Source organism: Pygocentrus nattereri, chromosome 20, assembly GCF_015220715.1.
Source record: "Pygocentrus nattereri isolate fPygNat1 chromosome 20, fPygNat1.pri, whole genome shotgun sequence".
Classification (NCBI taxonomy): Eukaryota; Metazoa; Chordata; class Actinopteri; order Characiformes; family Serrasalmidae; genus Pygocentrus; species Pygocentrus nattereri.
Window position 1 is genome coordinate 14,000,988 of NC_051230.1, and position 17,219 is coordinate 14,018,206.

General features: G+C 39.4%; 1 protein-coding gene across 2 annotated transcripts in view; it reads left to right on the forward strand.

Moving 5' to 3' along the window:
- The window catches only part of rasgrf2b (Ras protein-specific guanine nucleotide-releasing factor 2b), a 102,809-nt gene extending 87,479 nt beyond the window's left edge, over positions 1 to 15,330 (forward strand). For both annotated transcript variants that reach the window (XM_017691099.2, XM_017691100.2), the window contains 7 exons: positions 3,584 to 3,687; positions 4,608 to 4,692; positions 4,810 to 5,007; positions 6,006 to 6,085; positions 6,176 to 6,293; positions 6,429 to 6,497; positions 11,842 to 15,330. In XM_017691099.2, coding sequence (XP_017546588.1) covers positions 3,584 to 3,687; positions 4,608 to 4,692; positions 4,810 to 5,007; positions 6,006 to 6,085; positions 6,176 to 6,293; positions 6,429 to 6,497; positions 11,842 to 11,934 — 747 coding nt within the window. In that variant the 3' untranslated portion in view covers positions 11,935 to 15,330. The remainder of the gene's footprint in view (positions 1 to 3,583; positions 3,688 to 4,607; positions 4,693 to 4,809; positions 5,008 to 6,005; positions 6,086 to 6,175; positions 6,294 to 6,428; positions 6,498 to 11,841) is intronic.
- Positions 15,331 to 17,219: the final 1,889 nt, after the last annotated feature.

The following is a 17,219-nucleotide window of genomic DNA, read 5'->3' on the forward strand; positions in this document are numbered from 1 at the left end:
ACACAGTTCTATGCAACTGTCCTAGGCAACAAGGTACATTATTTAAAACCACTTTTCTTGGCAAGTGTATATTTATGCTTGTACAAACACTTTATATAATACACCATGTAGAATACCATATAGAATAATTCCAGAAAAGCTATGATAAGTAAAATGAAGATGAAAAATTTAAACCTCTGCACCAGTTTTAGGTAGATATCCAGATTTAAGCAAATTTGTGACATTGGCCAAGTTAAGGCCTTTGTTAAGTTAAGCCAAGTTAAGGCCAAAGAAATCAGACCTTTTTTTAGCCTTACTTTTAGTCCACTGTAGCTTGTGTTTTTGATCTTCTCATCAGTGGCTTTTGTCAGCTCAAGTGCATACTGCCATTAAAGCAAAAGGGGGACATAGTAGATAGTAAGAAATTATGAAATCTCTGAATGTTTCAGAGATTTCACTTTAATTGTTATGCTGATAACATAAATTGTGGTAGAAAAAAACTTTGTATTAAATTAGAAAAATTAAAGCATTTTCACTAGTGTTTGCAGACATTTGGACTCCACTGTATATACAATAAAAAAATAAGATTTGCTTGTTTTGAAAAAATAGCTTAGGGAATAGGTTAGGGAACTGGCCCTTGACCTCAGGTGTCCTTGAGCAAACCTTGTGCTGTGGATAGGGCTGCCCACCGCTCTGGGCAAGTGTGCTCACTGCCCCATAGTGTGTGTGTATTCACTAGTGTGTATGTGGTATTTTACTTCACAGATGGGTTAAATGCAGAGGTGGAATTTCCCTGGTTGTGGGATTAAAAAAGTATCAATTAACTTAAAGTTAGATTCCAGATTTCTCCTGCATGAACCAAACCATTGCGTGGATTTGATAAAATTCCACCAGCGCAATTTATTTAACTTAATGAAGGATTGTTTAGCCAAACCAACTATTGGATAATACTAGAAATTATACTGGGCTGCCATGAGAACAAGTTTGAAAATGGTTAAACCAACACATTTTCTCAGGAGCCTAAAACTTGCACAGTACTATATATGCACTCAAGTGCAGCTGAATACACATATGATATAACTTAGTCTGTAGTCTGTAATGAGTTACAGATGCACACCATATGTTGGAAAGGGTTAAAGTTCACATACCTCCCAGTAGACTTTGACTTGAAAGCCAAGTTCCATCCAATACGTTATCGATGAATGATTATGTAGCTTGAGAGAAAACATGGCCATTTAACATATTGAGAATATCCAAGTGTTCACTTACCCCCATAGAGCAGCCTGAGACACAGTGTCACAGTGAATTAGCAGTTCAGACAGCAGATCTTGCAGAGCAACAGGGCCATAATTAGAACTTTAGGCAGCGAGACAGAGCCTGTTGCTACTGCTTTCTTCCATCGTCCTCATGCTGAGCAGCAAAGGCAGCGCTCCCTTTGGGACAGTTCCCAGCAGCACAAAAGCACTTTTTCTCCCTGTATTCTTTTTCTGAATGCGCTTAACTCTGTATTACAGTTCAAAGACTTTCTGCTAAACTTGCTTCAGTGGCAAAACAACTATCAATGTATCAGCAAACATAACATAGGCTTTACCTATATATCTATGTTACGTGAGCTGCTCATGTGTTATGCAATTAGCTCCATTCCTATATCTCTCATAAATAAGCAGGGCTCTTTTAAACTCATAGCACAATATCAAAGGGTTTTAGGAAGTGATTATCATGCTTTCATCCTTTTCCATTATTTTCATGGAACACTGTGCAGACACCGGGCAAAGGCAAAAATATATGCGCTCACGCTGATCTGTAATGCAGTGAGCTCTGGCACTGGCAAATCGGAATTACTGATTACAAACACAGCAGGTACTGCCACAACTTGTGTGTTTGTGAATGTGTGTGTGCAGGTCTATGCACTGAACAGCAGTGTGGGGACTCATGTGCATGCAACATGTGCATACTCATCTTCTGTGTTAATTGAAATTTTTCTATGCAGAACACAAACCCACAGACACTGATGGTTGATTTGTGTAATTTAATTATACATTTGCTTTTATTTTAGTGTGCTGTATAATTTATGGCATTGTATGATTACAGTGTTACAGGTCAGTGTGTACAGCTCAATGTGTTGCTGGGTAGATAACTGAATTAATTTGAAGCACCAGGTGTAATATCAGGGTTTCAGCAAATGGTTATTGGACAAATATCTGCAGTATTTTAAAGGCAATATACACTTTTAATAAGGAGGATCCTCAAGTGTTTTTAGTGGAGGTAGTAGTTACATAGGGATCATTATACTGAATTGGATCAAAATCAGAAAAAAAACACATTTGGGGCTTTTAACTGACCTGGACTTTAGACTAAAGTCATTTTGCTTTGAATGGTCCTATACCTTAATTATGATAATTTTACTTAAACAAATGAGTTAACGTTTTGTCACTACCACAACAATCATAACACTACCAAAACTTTACCAAATGTTCAGTAGTGACTGTTTATTTAGTGACAGTTTTAGCTCATTTTGAGCAGAACTCAAAAACTTCAGCTGCCACATGACTAACAGACGCAGCTTTGAACAGTTATACACACATAAAATCAAAAGACAATTTATTTAGTCACAGATGATGTGTGTTTCAATAGTGACAGTTCTTAATGTTACATACTGATTTTCAGATTTTGGGACATATTTACTTCACAACATTGGGATGCAACTGCTCACCATATAGACATGAGCGACAGGGATGTAATGGTTAAAATAAGGACTCAGTACTGGGGAAAAAAACCATGAAACAGCATTTTTAATGAAGTTTTTTTTAATTCATTAATTCATTTTTAATGTAATTGAAAGATTTAGATTTAACAGAAGTTTGCACTTTGAAAAGAAATCAAAATATATTTTTTTGACAATGAAAAAAAAAGTATGGAAAAATACAGGTCTGCATGTACAAAATGTAGATATTATTTTCAAAAGTTGAAATTTAGGTGTTAGAGTTTGGGTTAGTCAACCCTATAAGAGCCCTATAAATGATGGTTTGTGTATATGTAGCTTATCACTATCGCAATCAATGACTTGGATTTAAATAGATCATAACATAATCCTTGTAAATATCTAAGGTCTGAAATTTGTTTTTATTAGCTTTTACTTTAGGACCAAAGCTGGAACTAATTTGGTAGAATGGTCCATGTTGAACCGCAACAACTAATTTTTTAGACAGAATTGCAACCCATCAAAAGTTCTAGTTCTGAAATCTAGTTCCAGATGTTCTCTGGAAAGCGCTCCCATATGCTACAATTTTTACTTGACATGTCTAGTGTAACCACTTACCTATTGTACCACCAAGTATACAGTTAAAAAACGATGTTATAGATCACAGAACCTTTTTTGGTATTATATGTAACAAATTTTTTGATGTGCATGTGCAAATAAGCTTATAGGTTATACTTAGAACTGTGCACTGTGGTACTGTGATGTATCGGAGTTTGTTCTGTGGGTGTTTGTACACTGTGTGGGTCTAGAAGTTTGTGTTGGCTTATACTGTGTGTGTGTTATTGTGTTTGTGTGTGTGTGTGTGTGTGTGTGTGTGTGTGTGTGTGCACTCTTCTTTTATAGGCTGAATGCCCAAAGGCAGAGTGCTTTGAATCACTGTCAGCGATGGAGCTAGCTGAACAGATCACTCTCCTCGACCACATCATTTTCAGGAGCATTCCTTATGAGTGAGTGACCAATAATAAGACCCCTGAAAAAGATGCAGTTTTTATTACAAAACAGTATAGATGGTAAGGTTACCAATTTTAATGATAAACAGCCATATACATTTAAAAATTAAATTTAAAGAATAAACATAAAAAGTAAATTTAATACAACACAAAAACAATAAATTCGGTACAGTTCTATTTTGAATTGAACCAGACGATATTTCTGACCTTAATTCATAAAAATATATAACTAAGAAGAGTGAAAATAGGCTGGCAAATGTATGTTTAACTACAACAGAAAAACAAATATCTACACAATAAAACTGAAATATATTTTCTTTATATGACATCTGTATTGTAATTTTAATGAATCTGAATTTTAAAAAACAAAAAGTTCTCTCATTGTTTACGCTGAGCGGCTTGAGCATCATGTGGAGGCTGTACTTTAGCCTGGCTACCTCTTGCTGTAAATTGTTATATGCTTCAAAATTGTGCTGCATTAGAGCTACCAATAGGGTGATTAAAATGATGCATTGATTGTGTGAAAAATTACTTTTAGTGGACGAACAAAATACTTGTTAAAAATATGATTATAATATAATATCTATGGTGAAATGATTTAAGTATTAGTACTTAATGAACTTAATGTTCAGTATATTTTAACAATAACCAAAGAAAAAGAATCATATTATTTTTAATGTTAGATAATTCCAAAAACATGTTAATGTCAGTCTCTGATACCATGATTGCTAATAGTTAAATCTGTACAAAGTAAGGATGTTTGAGAGGTCATTCCAGTGTTACCTGTTCTGCTTAGTGTTATGTTAATAGAAAAACAGCTGTTACTTTCATAATAGAGATGAAGACCCAGATCTCTCTCTCTCTCTCTTTCTCTCTCTGTCCCTCTGTCTCTCTCTACATTTATCTTTCTGTCTCAGGGAGTTTCTGGGCCAGGGCTGGATGAAGATGGACAAAACTGAGCGAACCCCCTATATCATGAAGACTAGCCAGCATTTCAATGATGTGAGGCCAATGAGAGATTGCAGTTTGTTCTAGAGTAAACTAACTTTTAAAGAACTGAGTAAATGTATGGTACTTGCATTATTATACATATGCATTTTTTTTGTTCTCTGACTGTAGATGAGTAACCTGGTAGCCTCTCAGATTATGAGCCACACAGACGTAGGCTCCAGGGCCAGCTCCATAGAGAAATGGGTGGCAGTGGCTGACATTTGCCGCTGCTTGAACAATTACAACGGTGTGCTGGAGATTACCTCTGCCCTGAACCGCAGCGCCATCTACAGGCTAAAGAAGACATGGGCTAAAATCAGCAAACAGGTGAGGGGCTTCAGTTAAAACATGGTAATCTTCCACTGTGATGTGTCTGCCTGCATTATTGGTGTGATGGTCAAGCTGTCACAGCTTCCTTCAGTAAAGGTCATGAAGCAAAGCTTATAACAGACTGTGTTTATCATAGTTTATTACAATTGTAATACTACAAGTGATGATTGTGGAACAGGTAGTGCTGAGCCATGCAGAAAAAACATGACCTCTACATAAGCCAACCAGTGTCAGTGGTCATAAATCTTAACCAAATTCTGAGGTGAAATTACATCAAAATTGAAAAGCTTTTCAGTAAAGTGTTTCCAAATTTGCTAAATATTTTAGAAAAAATGCCTCAATAGCGATAAATGTGATGATAATTATAAAGAAAAAGATAACACTATTCATTTTTTGTTGCAGTATTCATAACAAATAATTGTAAAAAAGTAAATAGGTGGTGAATAAACGTCATGCATTTGGTTCATTAGGTGCTGCATTTGTAAAAGTTTCAGTGACAGGTGATTGTTTCATAGCATCATCAATACTTCATGGTATGAATGAGTTGCTGGCCTCCACCTATGCTTATCTGACTGCCCGCATTTTCCTTTGTACCAGTTGGTATTATTTGTTATTCATTATTTTTTTATCTAAATAATCAACCTACCATTTAGAGTTAATTTAAGTCAATTTATGCTCTGTAAAAAAGCTAACTGATGGCTTTTCGCAGAAAGAAACTTAGCCTGTTCAAGATTTCATAAGCTATTTTCCTTTTGCCTTTTTCTTGAACTTAGGTTATTTACCATTAGTTCAATTTAGCTGCAATAAAATTAGTCACAATATCATAATAATGATAAGTGAAATGGCACTATCAGTGAAACTGAACATCCAGCGCTAAGAACAGGTCACAGTAACTAATATCCTGTGTGACGCACACTGTAATGCTCTGGACTTAGCTTAACGGAGACACGCTGGATTTGTTTCTGACATTATGCCTTTTTTTGGTCTCTGTGCAGACAAAAGCTCTCATGGACAAGCTACAGAAGACAGTATCATCAGAGGGACGATTTAAAAACCTGAGAGAAACCCTGAAAAAGTGAGAATCTGATAACGACTCTAACTCTTCAGAAACTGGCATTCTGTGATACAATGCCTCATTTCTCTTTTGCTTTTGATCATCCTGCAGCTGTAATCCACCCTGTGTCCCATATCTGGGGATGTACCTAACAGACTTGGCATTTATTGAGGAGGGAACCCCAAACTTTACTGAAGAGGGTCTGGTGAACTTCTCAAAGATGAGAATGGTGAATTCAGAATTTTTTTACTTGTACATTTTGTGTAGCATTCTGTCCAGAGCTCACAATATGTTTAGGTGTATTAATATCTCTGAAGTTTGGTGGTAGTTGGTGCCATAAATTCTGTCACTTCTCTACCAATAGATATCTCATATCATTCGTGAGATCAGACAGTTTCAGCAGACGCCCTACAGAATAGAGCACCAACCGAAGGTGAGAAAAACCTAATAGACCTTCCCTGCCTTCAATGCAGTTAGACTGACTCATCAGCCTGTACACTGGCATCTACTATATTCAGCAATTTGAATTAAAAATACTGGCAATGAGTAAATAACTGGCAGTGGCACTTTTTTTTTGTTTCAACCAGATTTGGATGTGCTTGTGATGTGCTTCTGTAAGCTTAATAATTTATCTTCCTGTTGCTTTTGGCAGTTACGTCATTAGTAATTATAATTAATAGAGATCCACTGTATGTATATATATATATATATATATATATATATATATATATATATACACACACACACACACACACACATTCACTGGCCACTTTATTAGGTTTAATTGCTTGTTAACACAAATAGCTAATCAGCCAATCACATGGCTACAACTCAATGCATTTAGGCATGTAGAGGTGGTCAAGACAACTTGCTGAAGTGAAAACCGAGCATCAGAATGGGGAAGAAAGGGGATTTAAGTGACTTTGAACGTGACATGGTTGTTGGTGCCAGATGGGCGGGTCTGAGTATTTCAGAAACTGCTGATCTACTGGGAATTTCACGCACAACCATCTCAAGGGTTTACAGAGAATGGTCCGAAAAAAAAGAGAAACTATTCAGTGAGCAGCAGATGTGTGGACGAAAATGCCGTGTTGATGTGAAAGGTCAGAGGAGAATGGGCAGAGTGGGTCGAGATGGTAGAAAGGCAACAGTAACTCAAATAACCACTTGTTACAACCAAGGCGTGCAGAATACCATCTCTGAACGCACAACACGTTGAACCTCGAAGAAGATGGGCTACAGCAGCAGAGGATCACACCAGATGCCACTCCTGTCAGCTAATAACAGGAAACTTAGACTACAATTCACACGGGCTCGCCGAAATTGGACAATAGAAGATTGGAAAAATGTTGCCTGGTCTGATGAGTCTCGATCTCAGCAGCAACATTCAGATGGTAGAGATATTGGCGTAAACAACATGAAAGCATAGATCCATCCTGCATTGTATCAACGGTTCAGGCTGCTGTTGGTGGTGTAATGGTGTGGGGGATATTTTTCTTGGCACACTTTGGGCCCATTATTACCATTTGAGCATCGCTTAAATGCCGCAGTCTACCTGAGTATTGTTGCTCATCATGTCCATCCCTTTATGACCACAATGTACCCATCTTCTGATGGCTACTTTGAGCAAGATAATGCACCATGTCACAAAGCTCATATCATCTCAAACTGGTTTCTTGAACATGACAGTGAGTTCACTGTGCTCCAATGGCCTCCACAGTCACCAAATCTCAATCCAATAGACCACCTTTGGGATATGGTGGAATGGGGGATTTGCATCATAGATGTGCAGCTGACAAACCTTCAGCAACTGCGTGATGCTATCATGTCAAAATGGACCAAAATCTCTGAGGAATGTTTCTAACACCTTGTTGAAAGAATGCCATGAAGAATTAAGGCAGTTCTGAAGGCAAAAGGAGGTCCAACCTTTTACTAGTAAGGTGTACCTTATAAAGTGGCCGGTGAGTGTATATACATACAATATCTCACAAAAGTGAGTACACCCCTCACATTTCTGCAAATATTTTATTTTATCTTTTCATGGGACAACACTATAGAAATTAAACTTGGATATAACTTAAAGTAGTCAGTGTACAGCTTGTGTAGCAGTATAGATTTACTGTCCTCTGATATATAACTCAACACACAGCCATTAATGTCTAAATATCGGGCAACACAAGTGAGTACACCTCACAGTGAACATGTCCAAATTGTGCTCAAAGTGTCAATATTTTGTGTGACCACCATTACTATCTAGCACTGCCTTAACCCTCTTGGGCATGGAATTCACCAGATCTGCACAGGTTGCTACTGGAATCCTCTTCCACTCCTCCATGATGACATCATAGAGCTGGTGGATGTTAGACACCTTGCGCTCCTCCTCCTTCCGCTTGAGGATGCCCCACAGGTGCTCAATTGGGTTTAGATCTGGAGACATACTTGGCCACTCCATCACCTTTACCTTCAGCAAGGCATCTTGGAGGGTAGTTACTGTGTTGAAAAACTGCTATGTGGCACAGTTTCTGAAGGGAGGGCATCATGCTCTGCTCTAGAATGTCACAGTACATGTTGGACTCATGCAGCTCCAGACCATGATGCTACCACCACCATGCTTGACTGTAGACAAGAGACAGTTGCCTCACCAGGGCACCGTCATACATCCTGGACACCATCTGAGCCAAACAAGTTTATCTTGGTCTCATCAGACTACAGGACATGATTCCAGTAATCCATGTTCTTGGACTGCTTTTCTTCAGCAAACTGTTTCTGGGCTTTCTTGTTTGTCAGCTTCCAAAGAGGCTTCCTTCTGGGACGACGGCCATGCAGACCGAGTTGATGCATTCTTCAGTGTATGGTTTGAGACAGGCTGACCTCCCTCTTCTTCAACCTCTGCAGCAATGCTGGCAGCACTCATGCATCTATGTTTTGGAGCCAACCTCTGGATATAACGCTGAACACGTGGACTCGACTTCTTTGGTCGACCCTGGCGAGGCCTGTTCCGAGTGGAACCTGTCCTGGAAAACCACTGTACGACCTTGGCCACCATGCTATAGCTCAGTTTCAGAATGTTAGCCATTTTCTTATAGCCTAGCTCATCTTTGCTGAGAGCAGCAGTTCTATTTTTCACATCCTCAGAGAGCTCTTTGCCATGAAGTGCCATGTTGAATATCCAGTGGCCAGTATGAGTGAATTGCACCCAAAACACCAAATTTAACAGCCCTGCTCCCCATTCACTCCGGGACCCTTGTAACTCTAACGAGTCACATGACACCAGGGAGGGACAACGACACAATTGGGCAAAATTTGGACATGTTCACTGTGAGGTTTACTCACTTGTGTTGCCAGCTATTTAGACATTAATGGCTGTGTGTTGAGTTATTTTGAGAGGACAGTAAATCCATATTGCCTTATGAGCACACTAGATGTACACTGACTACTTTGTTATTTCATAAGTTTCATTTCTGTAGTGTTGTCCCTTGAAAAGATTTTTATGAGATACTTGTGTGTGTGTATATCGTTGTTGTCGGAAGAAAACCTCGTATCTCCAAAATAGTAACTTTACAGGAGAAGGAAAAACCTTACTTCACTTTTAATGTAAGTCAATGGAACCAGAATGTTTTCCAAATACTTTTGGGCCATTTCTTTTGGTCTGTTCTTCATGAAATTTACAGACAATGCAAAGGACAATGGGTACTTTCAAGTTATGTCAAAAAACTGAAAAATGACAAAAAATGGAGATACAAGGTTTTGTTCCAACAGCAGCGATATATATATACACTGCTCAAAAAATGAAGGGAACACTTAAACAACACAATATAACTCCAAGTAAATCAAACTTCTGTGAAATCAAACTGTCCACTAGGGAGGCACACTAAATGACAATCAATTTCACATGCTGTTGTGCAAATGGAATAGACAACAGGTGGAAATTATTGGCAATTAGCAAGACACACTCAATAAAGGAGTGGTTCTGCAGGTGGGGACCACAGACCACTTCTCAGTACCTTTCTGCTTTCTGGCTGATGTTTTGGTCACTTTTGAATGTTGGTGGTGCTTTCACACTCGTGGTAGCATGAGACGGACTCTACAACCCACAAAAGTGGCTCAGGTAGTGCAGCTCATCCAGGATGGCACATCAATGCGAGCTGTGGCAAGAAGGTTTGCTGTGTCTGTCAGCGTAGTGTCCAGAGGTTGGAGGCGCTACCAAGAGACAGGCCAGTACACCAGGAGATGTGGAGGAGGCCGTAGGAGGGCAACAACCCAGCAGCAGGACTGCTACCTCCGCCTTTGTGCAAAGAGGAACAGGAGGAGCACTGCCACCCTTCAAAATGACCTCCAGCAGGCCACAAATGTGTATGTGTCTGCACAAACGGTTAGAAACTGACTCCATGAGGATGGTATGAGGGCCCGACGTCCACAGATGGGGGTTGTGCTCACAGCCCAACACCGTGCAGGACATTTGGCATTTGCCAGAAAACACCAGGATTGGCAAATTCGCCACTGGCGCCCTGTGCTCTTCACAGATGAAAGCAGGTTCACACTGAGCAGATGTGACAGACGTGACAGAGTCTGGAGATGCCGTGGAGAGCGATCTGCTGCCTGCAACATCCTTCAGCATGACTGGTTTGGCAGTGGGTCAGTAATGGTGTGGGGTGGCATTTCTTTGTGCTCGCTAGAGGTAGCCTGACTGTCATCAGATACTGAGATGAGATCCTCAGACCCCTTGTGAAACCATATGCTGGTGCGGTTGGCCCTGGGTTCCTCCTAATGCAGGACAATGCTAGACCTCATGTGGCTTGAGTGTGTCAGCAGTTCCTGCAAGATGAAGGCATTGAAGCTATGGACTGGCCCGCCCATTCCCCAGACCTGAATCCGATTAAGCACATCTGGGACATCATGTCTCGCTCCATCCACCAACGGCACGTTGCACCACAGACTGTCAAGGAGTTGGCGGATGCTTAGTCCAGGTCTGGGAGGAGATCCCTCAGGAGACCATCCGCCACCTCATCAGGAGCATGCCCAGGCATTGTAGGGAGGTCATACAGGCCCGTGGAGGCCACACACAATACTGAGCCTCATTTTGACTTGTTTTAAGGACATTACATCAAAGTTGGATCAGCCTGTAGTGTTTTTCCACTTTAATTTTGTGTGCGACTCCAAATCCAGGCCTCCATTGGTTAATAAATTTGATTTCCATTGATGATTTTTGTGTGATTTTGTTGTCAGCACATTCAACTTTGTACAGAACAAAGTATTCAATGAGAATATTTCATTCATTCAGATCTAGGATGTGTTATTTGAGTGTTCCCTTTATTTTTTTGAGCTGTGTGTGTGTGTGTGTGTGTGTGTGTGTGTGTGTGTGTGTGTGTGTGTGTGTGTGTGTGTGTGTGTGTGTGTGTGTCACCAAACTGTGCTGGACTTCAGCCCTCCAGGACTGGAGCTGTGCACCCCTGACCCTCTCAATCGTAAAAAAGGAGATATTTGTTTGAATTGAATTGGCATTAAAAGAGGCAATCATGAAAGTAATAGATGAGAGCAGTGTAAGCACTTATGTGTATTTATTGGTTTAGCCATTTCTAACTCTGTAACCTTACTAACATTGTAGACTTTAGGAAGCTAGGTGTGACAGTCTGCACTGCCACTAATAATGAACAAATGCAATGCACTTTTGCCACTACTGCCTCTAGTGAACTGCATTTCTGCCTTTGACAATTACTTTTTGTTCTATTCTGTTTTGCTTCATTTTCACATTTTCTGTCCAACTGCACCTTATCTAGGTTACTCAGTACCTGCTGGATAAGGCCTTGATCATGGATGAAGACACGCTGTACGACCTGTCTCTGAAGATTGAGCCCCGGCTTCCTGCTTGAACCTCAGCTTCTGCAGCAGGCAGCCATTTCCAAACGTGCTTCTCTTTCACAAGGACGTGGTTTCTGTCTCGCATTTGGTGCCGGAGTTAGGACGTGGGAGGGGAGAGTTGCCAGTGTGGAGACCAAAGGGTGAATGAGTGATGAGAGGAGACAGAAAAGTCATAATTTTTTCAGCACTTCAAGTGAAAATTTCCTCAGTTGAAGTTCCAATGAAGTGAAGCTGAATGAGACATGAGCTAAGTGCACAGCCACTGTCTTGCAGGTCGAGGGTCAAGTGAGTGTTAATGGTCAAAGCAATGAACAGAGGAATATGTAACTAAGAGAATGAAGAATGTTGATGTGAAAAGAAGAAATGTAGCATGTACAGTAGTAGAACTCTATGCCAGAACTTACACAGTGTGTTGTGGTAAGGATTTGCTGTAGAGGCTCAAGATCTGTTCTCTAATAGGTCAATGATGGTGACTTGGTGCATGAACTAGACTGTGGGTTCTCTCCATGTTTTTTTGCCTTCCTTAAGTTTGTCATTAGCCATTCCCAATACATTTGCCACAGGACAGTTACAGCAAACCAAAACAGATTGTTATTTTAATGGGTGAGTTTGAAAAGAATCCAGAAGTACAGTAGCTTTTTACAGATTTCTCCAGTTAGAGAGGATATTTTATGCAGATTGCGCAGCTTATTTTTCATAATGACCCCCCGAATGTTATTATAATATTGAAAAGATAAAGAAAAGGAATTTATGGAAATTTGAAAATTATTATTATTATTATTATTATTAAATGCTTATAAGGTGCCTTTTTGCCAGTATATGAAAAAAAAATGTTGTTGATGCAACAGTCGTTACATAGGATATTTAGTCATTGTAGCAAACTGATGTCCAATTATATTAAAATGTATCTTCAGAAATATTTATTCCAGCACTCTAGTCTTGGCTTGCAAAGTGTAAGCCAGTTAAATTTGAAGATACACAGATACCTGACAAAGTAAAGGAAAAACCAACATAACCTAGTAAGTTATTGGGCCACTACAACCCACCAGAACAGCTTGCACCTTGGAATAAATTTTACAAGTCTCTGTAATTGTACTGGAGGTATGGAACACCATTTTTCCTGAAGATACTTCCAAAATTGATCTTTTGATGATAATGGTAGAGCGCACGCTCTAACACATCAGTTAAAAATCTCCCATATAGGTCGAAGGACACGGCATGATTTACCTCATTTTCATATTTACCAAACCCTTCAGTGACCTCTCATGCCCTGTGGCTAGTACATTATCATCCAAGATGAGATCTCTTCCATCAGAATAGAATAGTTTCATCATCATCAGAATATCTTTGTATAGCTTTGCAGTGACCTTTCTGTCTAAAGGGACAAGTGGAACCAAACAATGCCTGCAAAATGCCCCCACAGCATAACAGAGCCAGCGGACACCCTTCACTGTAGGTCTCAATCATTCAGCCTATACAGATGTCTTGGTGTATGCCACACATGCACTTGCCCCCTTGTGGAGCATTGAATGTGCACTTTCAGCCACAATTTCAGCCCTGTTTACTGATGTCTCTCCAATAGATCTAAATATAGATGTCATTTTAGTGTTTAACAGTCTTTTCCAAAGTCCAAAACTTACTGCTGTGCTACACATACTATACTAATGAATGCATTTCTAATGTTCTCATGGTAGTGTACTCTTTTTGACATTGTATTTAATGTGGTAGTATGTAGTTTGGTAACTTAAGCTTCTGCCATTAGTGCCCCAATAATGAACCCTTTTTCACAGGGCGGTCGTGGGCTGGAGGTTAGGGAACTGGCCCTGTGACCCGGAGGGTTGCCAGTTCATGACTGCACATGCCCAGCGCTGACAGTACATGACTGAGGTGTCCTTGAGCAAGACACCTAAACCCCAACTGCTCCCTGGGTGCTGTGGATAGGGCTGCCCACCGCTCTGGGCAACTGCCCCCTAGTGTGTGTGTGTGTGTGCGCGCTCACTGGTGTGTAATGTGGTGTTTCACTTCACGGATGAGTTAAATGTGGAGGTGAAAATTCCCTGTTGTGGGACTAATAAGTATCACTTAACTTTTCATTATGTCGCTTCCTGACAACACGATCCAAAATCAAGGTCACCATGGTAGGATGCTAAGTGCATATTTGTACCAGTACACAGTAAACAGTGCAATGTTGCTTTGTTGCTCCAGTCATTTATTCTGGTTTTTCCTTTAATTTGTTACCCATCTGTATGTTATTGTCAGCAAGGTATGTCCATCAAAAAGTAAAAAAAAAACTTACACTTTACAGAAAATTATTGAAAAATATGTTTAAAGTAGGGTCAGCGTGTAGCAGTGAACACAAGCAATGCTTAGGTCATATTTTGCACTTATAAAGTATCAGAGCTAATACCATGTTGAAAGTCAGTGATCCAAGGACGTACCTTTGGCTTACTGGTGAACATGTTTCTAAATGCAGGATGGACGCTGAGTGTTCTGCAAGCCACCTGCTCAGTGTAACTGGTTGACTCCTTACACTACAGTATAAGCTCAAACCTTTCTATCAGTTTGCATGTGACAGACCATGTTTGCATGCTGGAAAACTACATTGCGAGAGATGTTTTTTTGTGTTGATGTTTCATAGCTGCTGTATAGTCTCTTTTTTTCTCAAAACCTCAACAGAATGATTGATTTTTCATTGGACTGCACTTTTTTCCACTCCTAGGGGCATGAAAGCTGGAATTTGATATGCATATTGTTGGCAGAGAACTGTCAAAACTGGCCATAAATATATATCTACCACTGTGCTGTATGAAGACAACGATCATTTTGTCTGACAACTTTTTTTGGCTAGGTTTATTTCTCCTCTTAGTGTGGATGTATACATTAAAGGCAGTGGGTTGTGGGTTAAGGTGGGAGCAGGTCCGCAATGGGTGGGTTGCACTTTCAGCAATGTAGCGTTGCTTACCTGAGTGTTTAATAGTAGTATTTATTTCTTGATGTATTTATTTGACCCTTTTCTGTATATAATATGTCATTTATGGGTTTATGTTGTGGTGATTTTTTAAAAAATGTAATACTTTGGTTTGGCAAGCACTTCTAGTGTACTGTTCCACTTTGCAAACTAGGCAAAAGAAATGTAGCATATCAGATTAATTTTCAGTCCCTTTGTTTTTTTTTTTTTTTTTTTTTATGAATTCAGTGTCCTGTAGTAACGTGCACAGAGCATTGCTGTTGTGCGCTGCATGTTGGTGCATGTCCAAGCAGGATTCCTCATGTGAAATGCTTTTTGTATGATGTTGATACGATTTGTCCTCTTGCTATATATTTATTTTTTGCTTACTGGTTCTTTCAGAGAATGTATAGCTTCAGCACTCTATGCTTTCATTTCAAATAAAAATGAATAAGTGAGTCATTGGGCGTCTATTCGTCCTCAGCAATACGTGCAGGTGCTTCCATCTAGTGGTTGAAAAAGAAAACTGCATTTTCCCTCTTTAATATTTAATTTCAGTTCACACCGTCAAAATACATATGAACATATTCTACAATGTCATTTTTATCTTAAAGCATCATTAAAGCCTCATTACAATTTAATCATGTGAATACAGACAGTATGTAATGTGTAATGTATGTAATATGAACTTGTCCTAGAGCTGCCCTCAGTGTACCATTGAGATCAAACACTCTTGGCTTTTAGTAGAACTATTTATTCCTAGCTAGGGCAAGAGACGCTGGCATTTCTTGGCTCTGTGACAGCAATCCAAGGCAGGACATGTAACATGTTTGCACGTGCCCTGCAACCTCTGCTGCCTCAGAGCAGCCTGTGATCTTTACAAGAGGCATGGTAAAGGCCACATTGACCCTAGTGCTAAAAAATGAACACGTACTGAGCTTAAAAATTCAGATCTTTTTAAAAATATATTTATGAAATGAAGCTAGAGTACTGTGCAAAAGTTAGAGAGCACCTACCAACTTCCACTCAAAACAAGCATCAAGTTCAAGTTATTCATTTTTCACTGTCAGGAACAAAGCAAGAAACAGAAAATTACACAGAAGCTTCAACAAAATATAATAATTTTCAGTATTTACTCAGTACATGCTTTGCCTTTATTACAGCTTCCGTTCTACAACCCCAATTCCAATGAAGTTGGGACGTTGTGTAAAACATAAATAAAAACAGAATACGATGATTTGCAAATCCTTTTCAACCAATATTCAATTGAATACACTACAAGACAAGATATTTAATGTTCAAATGGATAAACTATTGTTTTTTGCAAATATTCACTCATTTTGAATTTGATGCCTGCAACACGTTCCAAAGAAGTTGGGACAGGGGCATGTTTACCACTGTGTTACATCACCTTTCCTTTTAACAACACTCAATAAGCGTTTGGGAACTGAGGACACTAATTGTTGAAGATTTGTAGGTGGAATTCTTTCCCATTCTTGCATGATGTACAACTTCAGTTGCTCAACTGTCCAGGGTCTCCGTTGTCGTATTTTGCAAATCATAATGCGCCACACATTTTCAATGGGAGACAGGTCTGGACTGCAGGCAGGCCAGTCTAGTACCCACACTCTTTTACTACGAAGCCACGCTGTTGTAACACGTGCAGAATGTGGCTTGGCATTGTCTTGCTCAAATAAGCAGAACGTCCATGAAAAAGACGTTGCTTGGATGGCAGCATATGTTGCTCCAAAACCTGTATGTACCTTTCAGCATTAATGGTTCCTTCACAGATGTGGAAGTTACCCATGCCATGGGCACTAACAAACTCCCATACCATCAGAGATGCTGGCTTTTGAACTTTGCACTGATAAAAATCCAGACAGTTCTTTTCCTCTTTGGCCTGGAGGACACGACGTCCATGATTTCCAAAAACAATTGCACGTGTTGCAGGCTTCAAATTCAAAATGAATGAATATTTGCAAAAAACAATAAAGTTTATCCGTTTGAACATTAAATATCTTGTCTTTGTAGTGTATTCAATTGAATATAGGTTGAAAAGGATTTGCAAATCATTGTATTCTGTTTTTATTTATGTTTTACACAACGTCTCAACTCCATTGGAATTGGGGTTGTATTCAGGAGACTTGCTTTCAGTTCTTCAAATAAATCTGCAGTGATATTTTTCCACACCTCCAAAGTTCAGTCTTAGAAGTTGGTTTCATTTTCTGCCTCTCACAATTGAAGTAATCCCAAACATACTCAATGATGTTGAGGTCTGGACTATGGTCAATCCACTTTTCTATGTAACAGCTTCTTGACAACTACACATCCATTCAGATTCAAAGTATT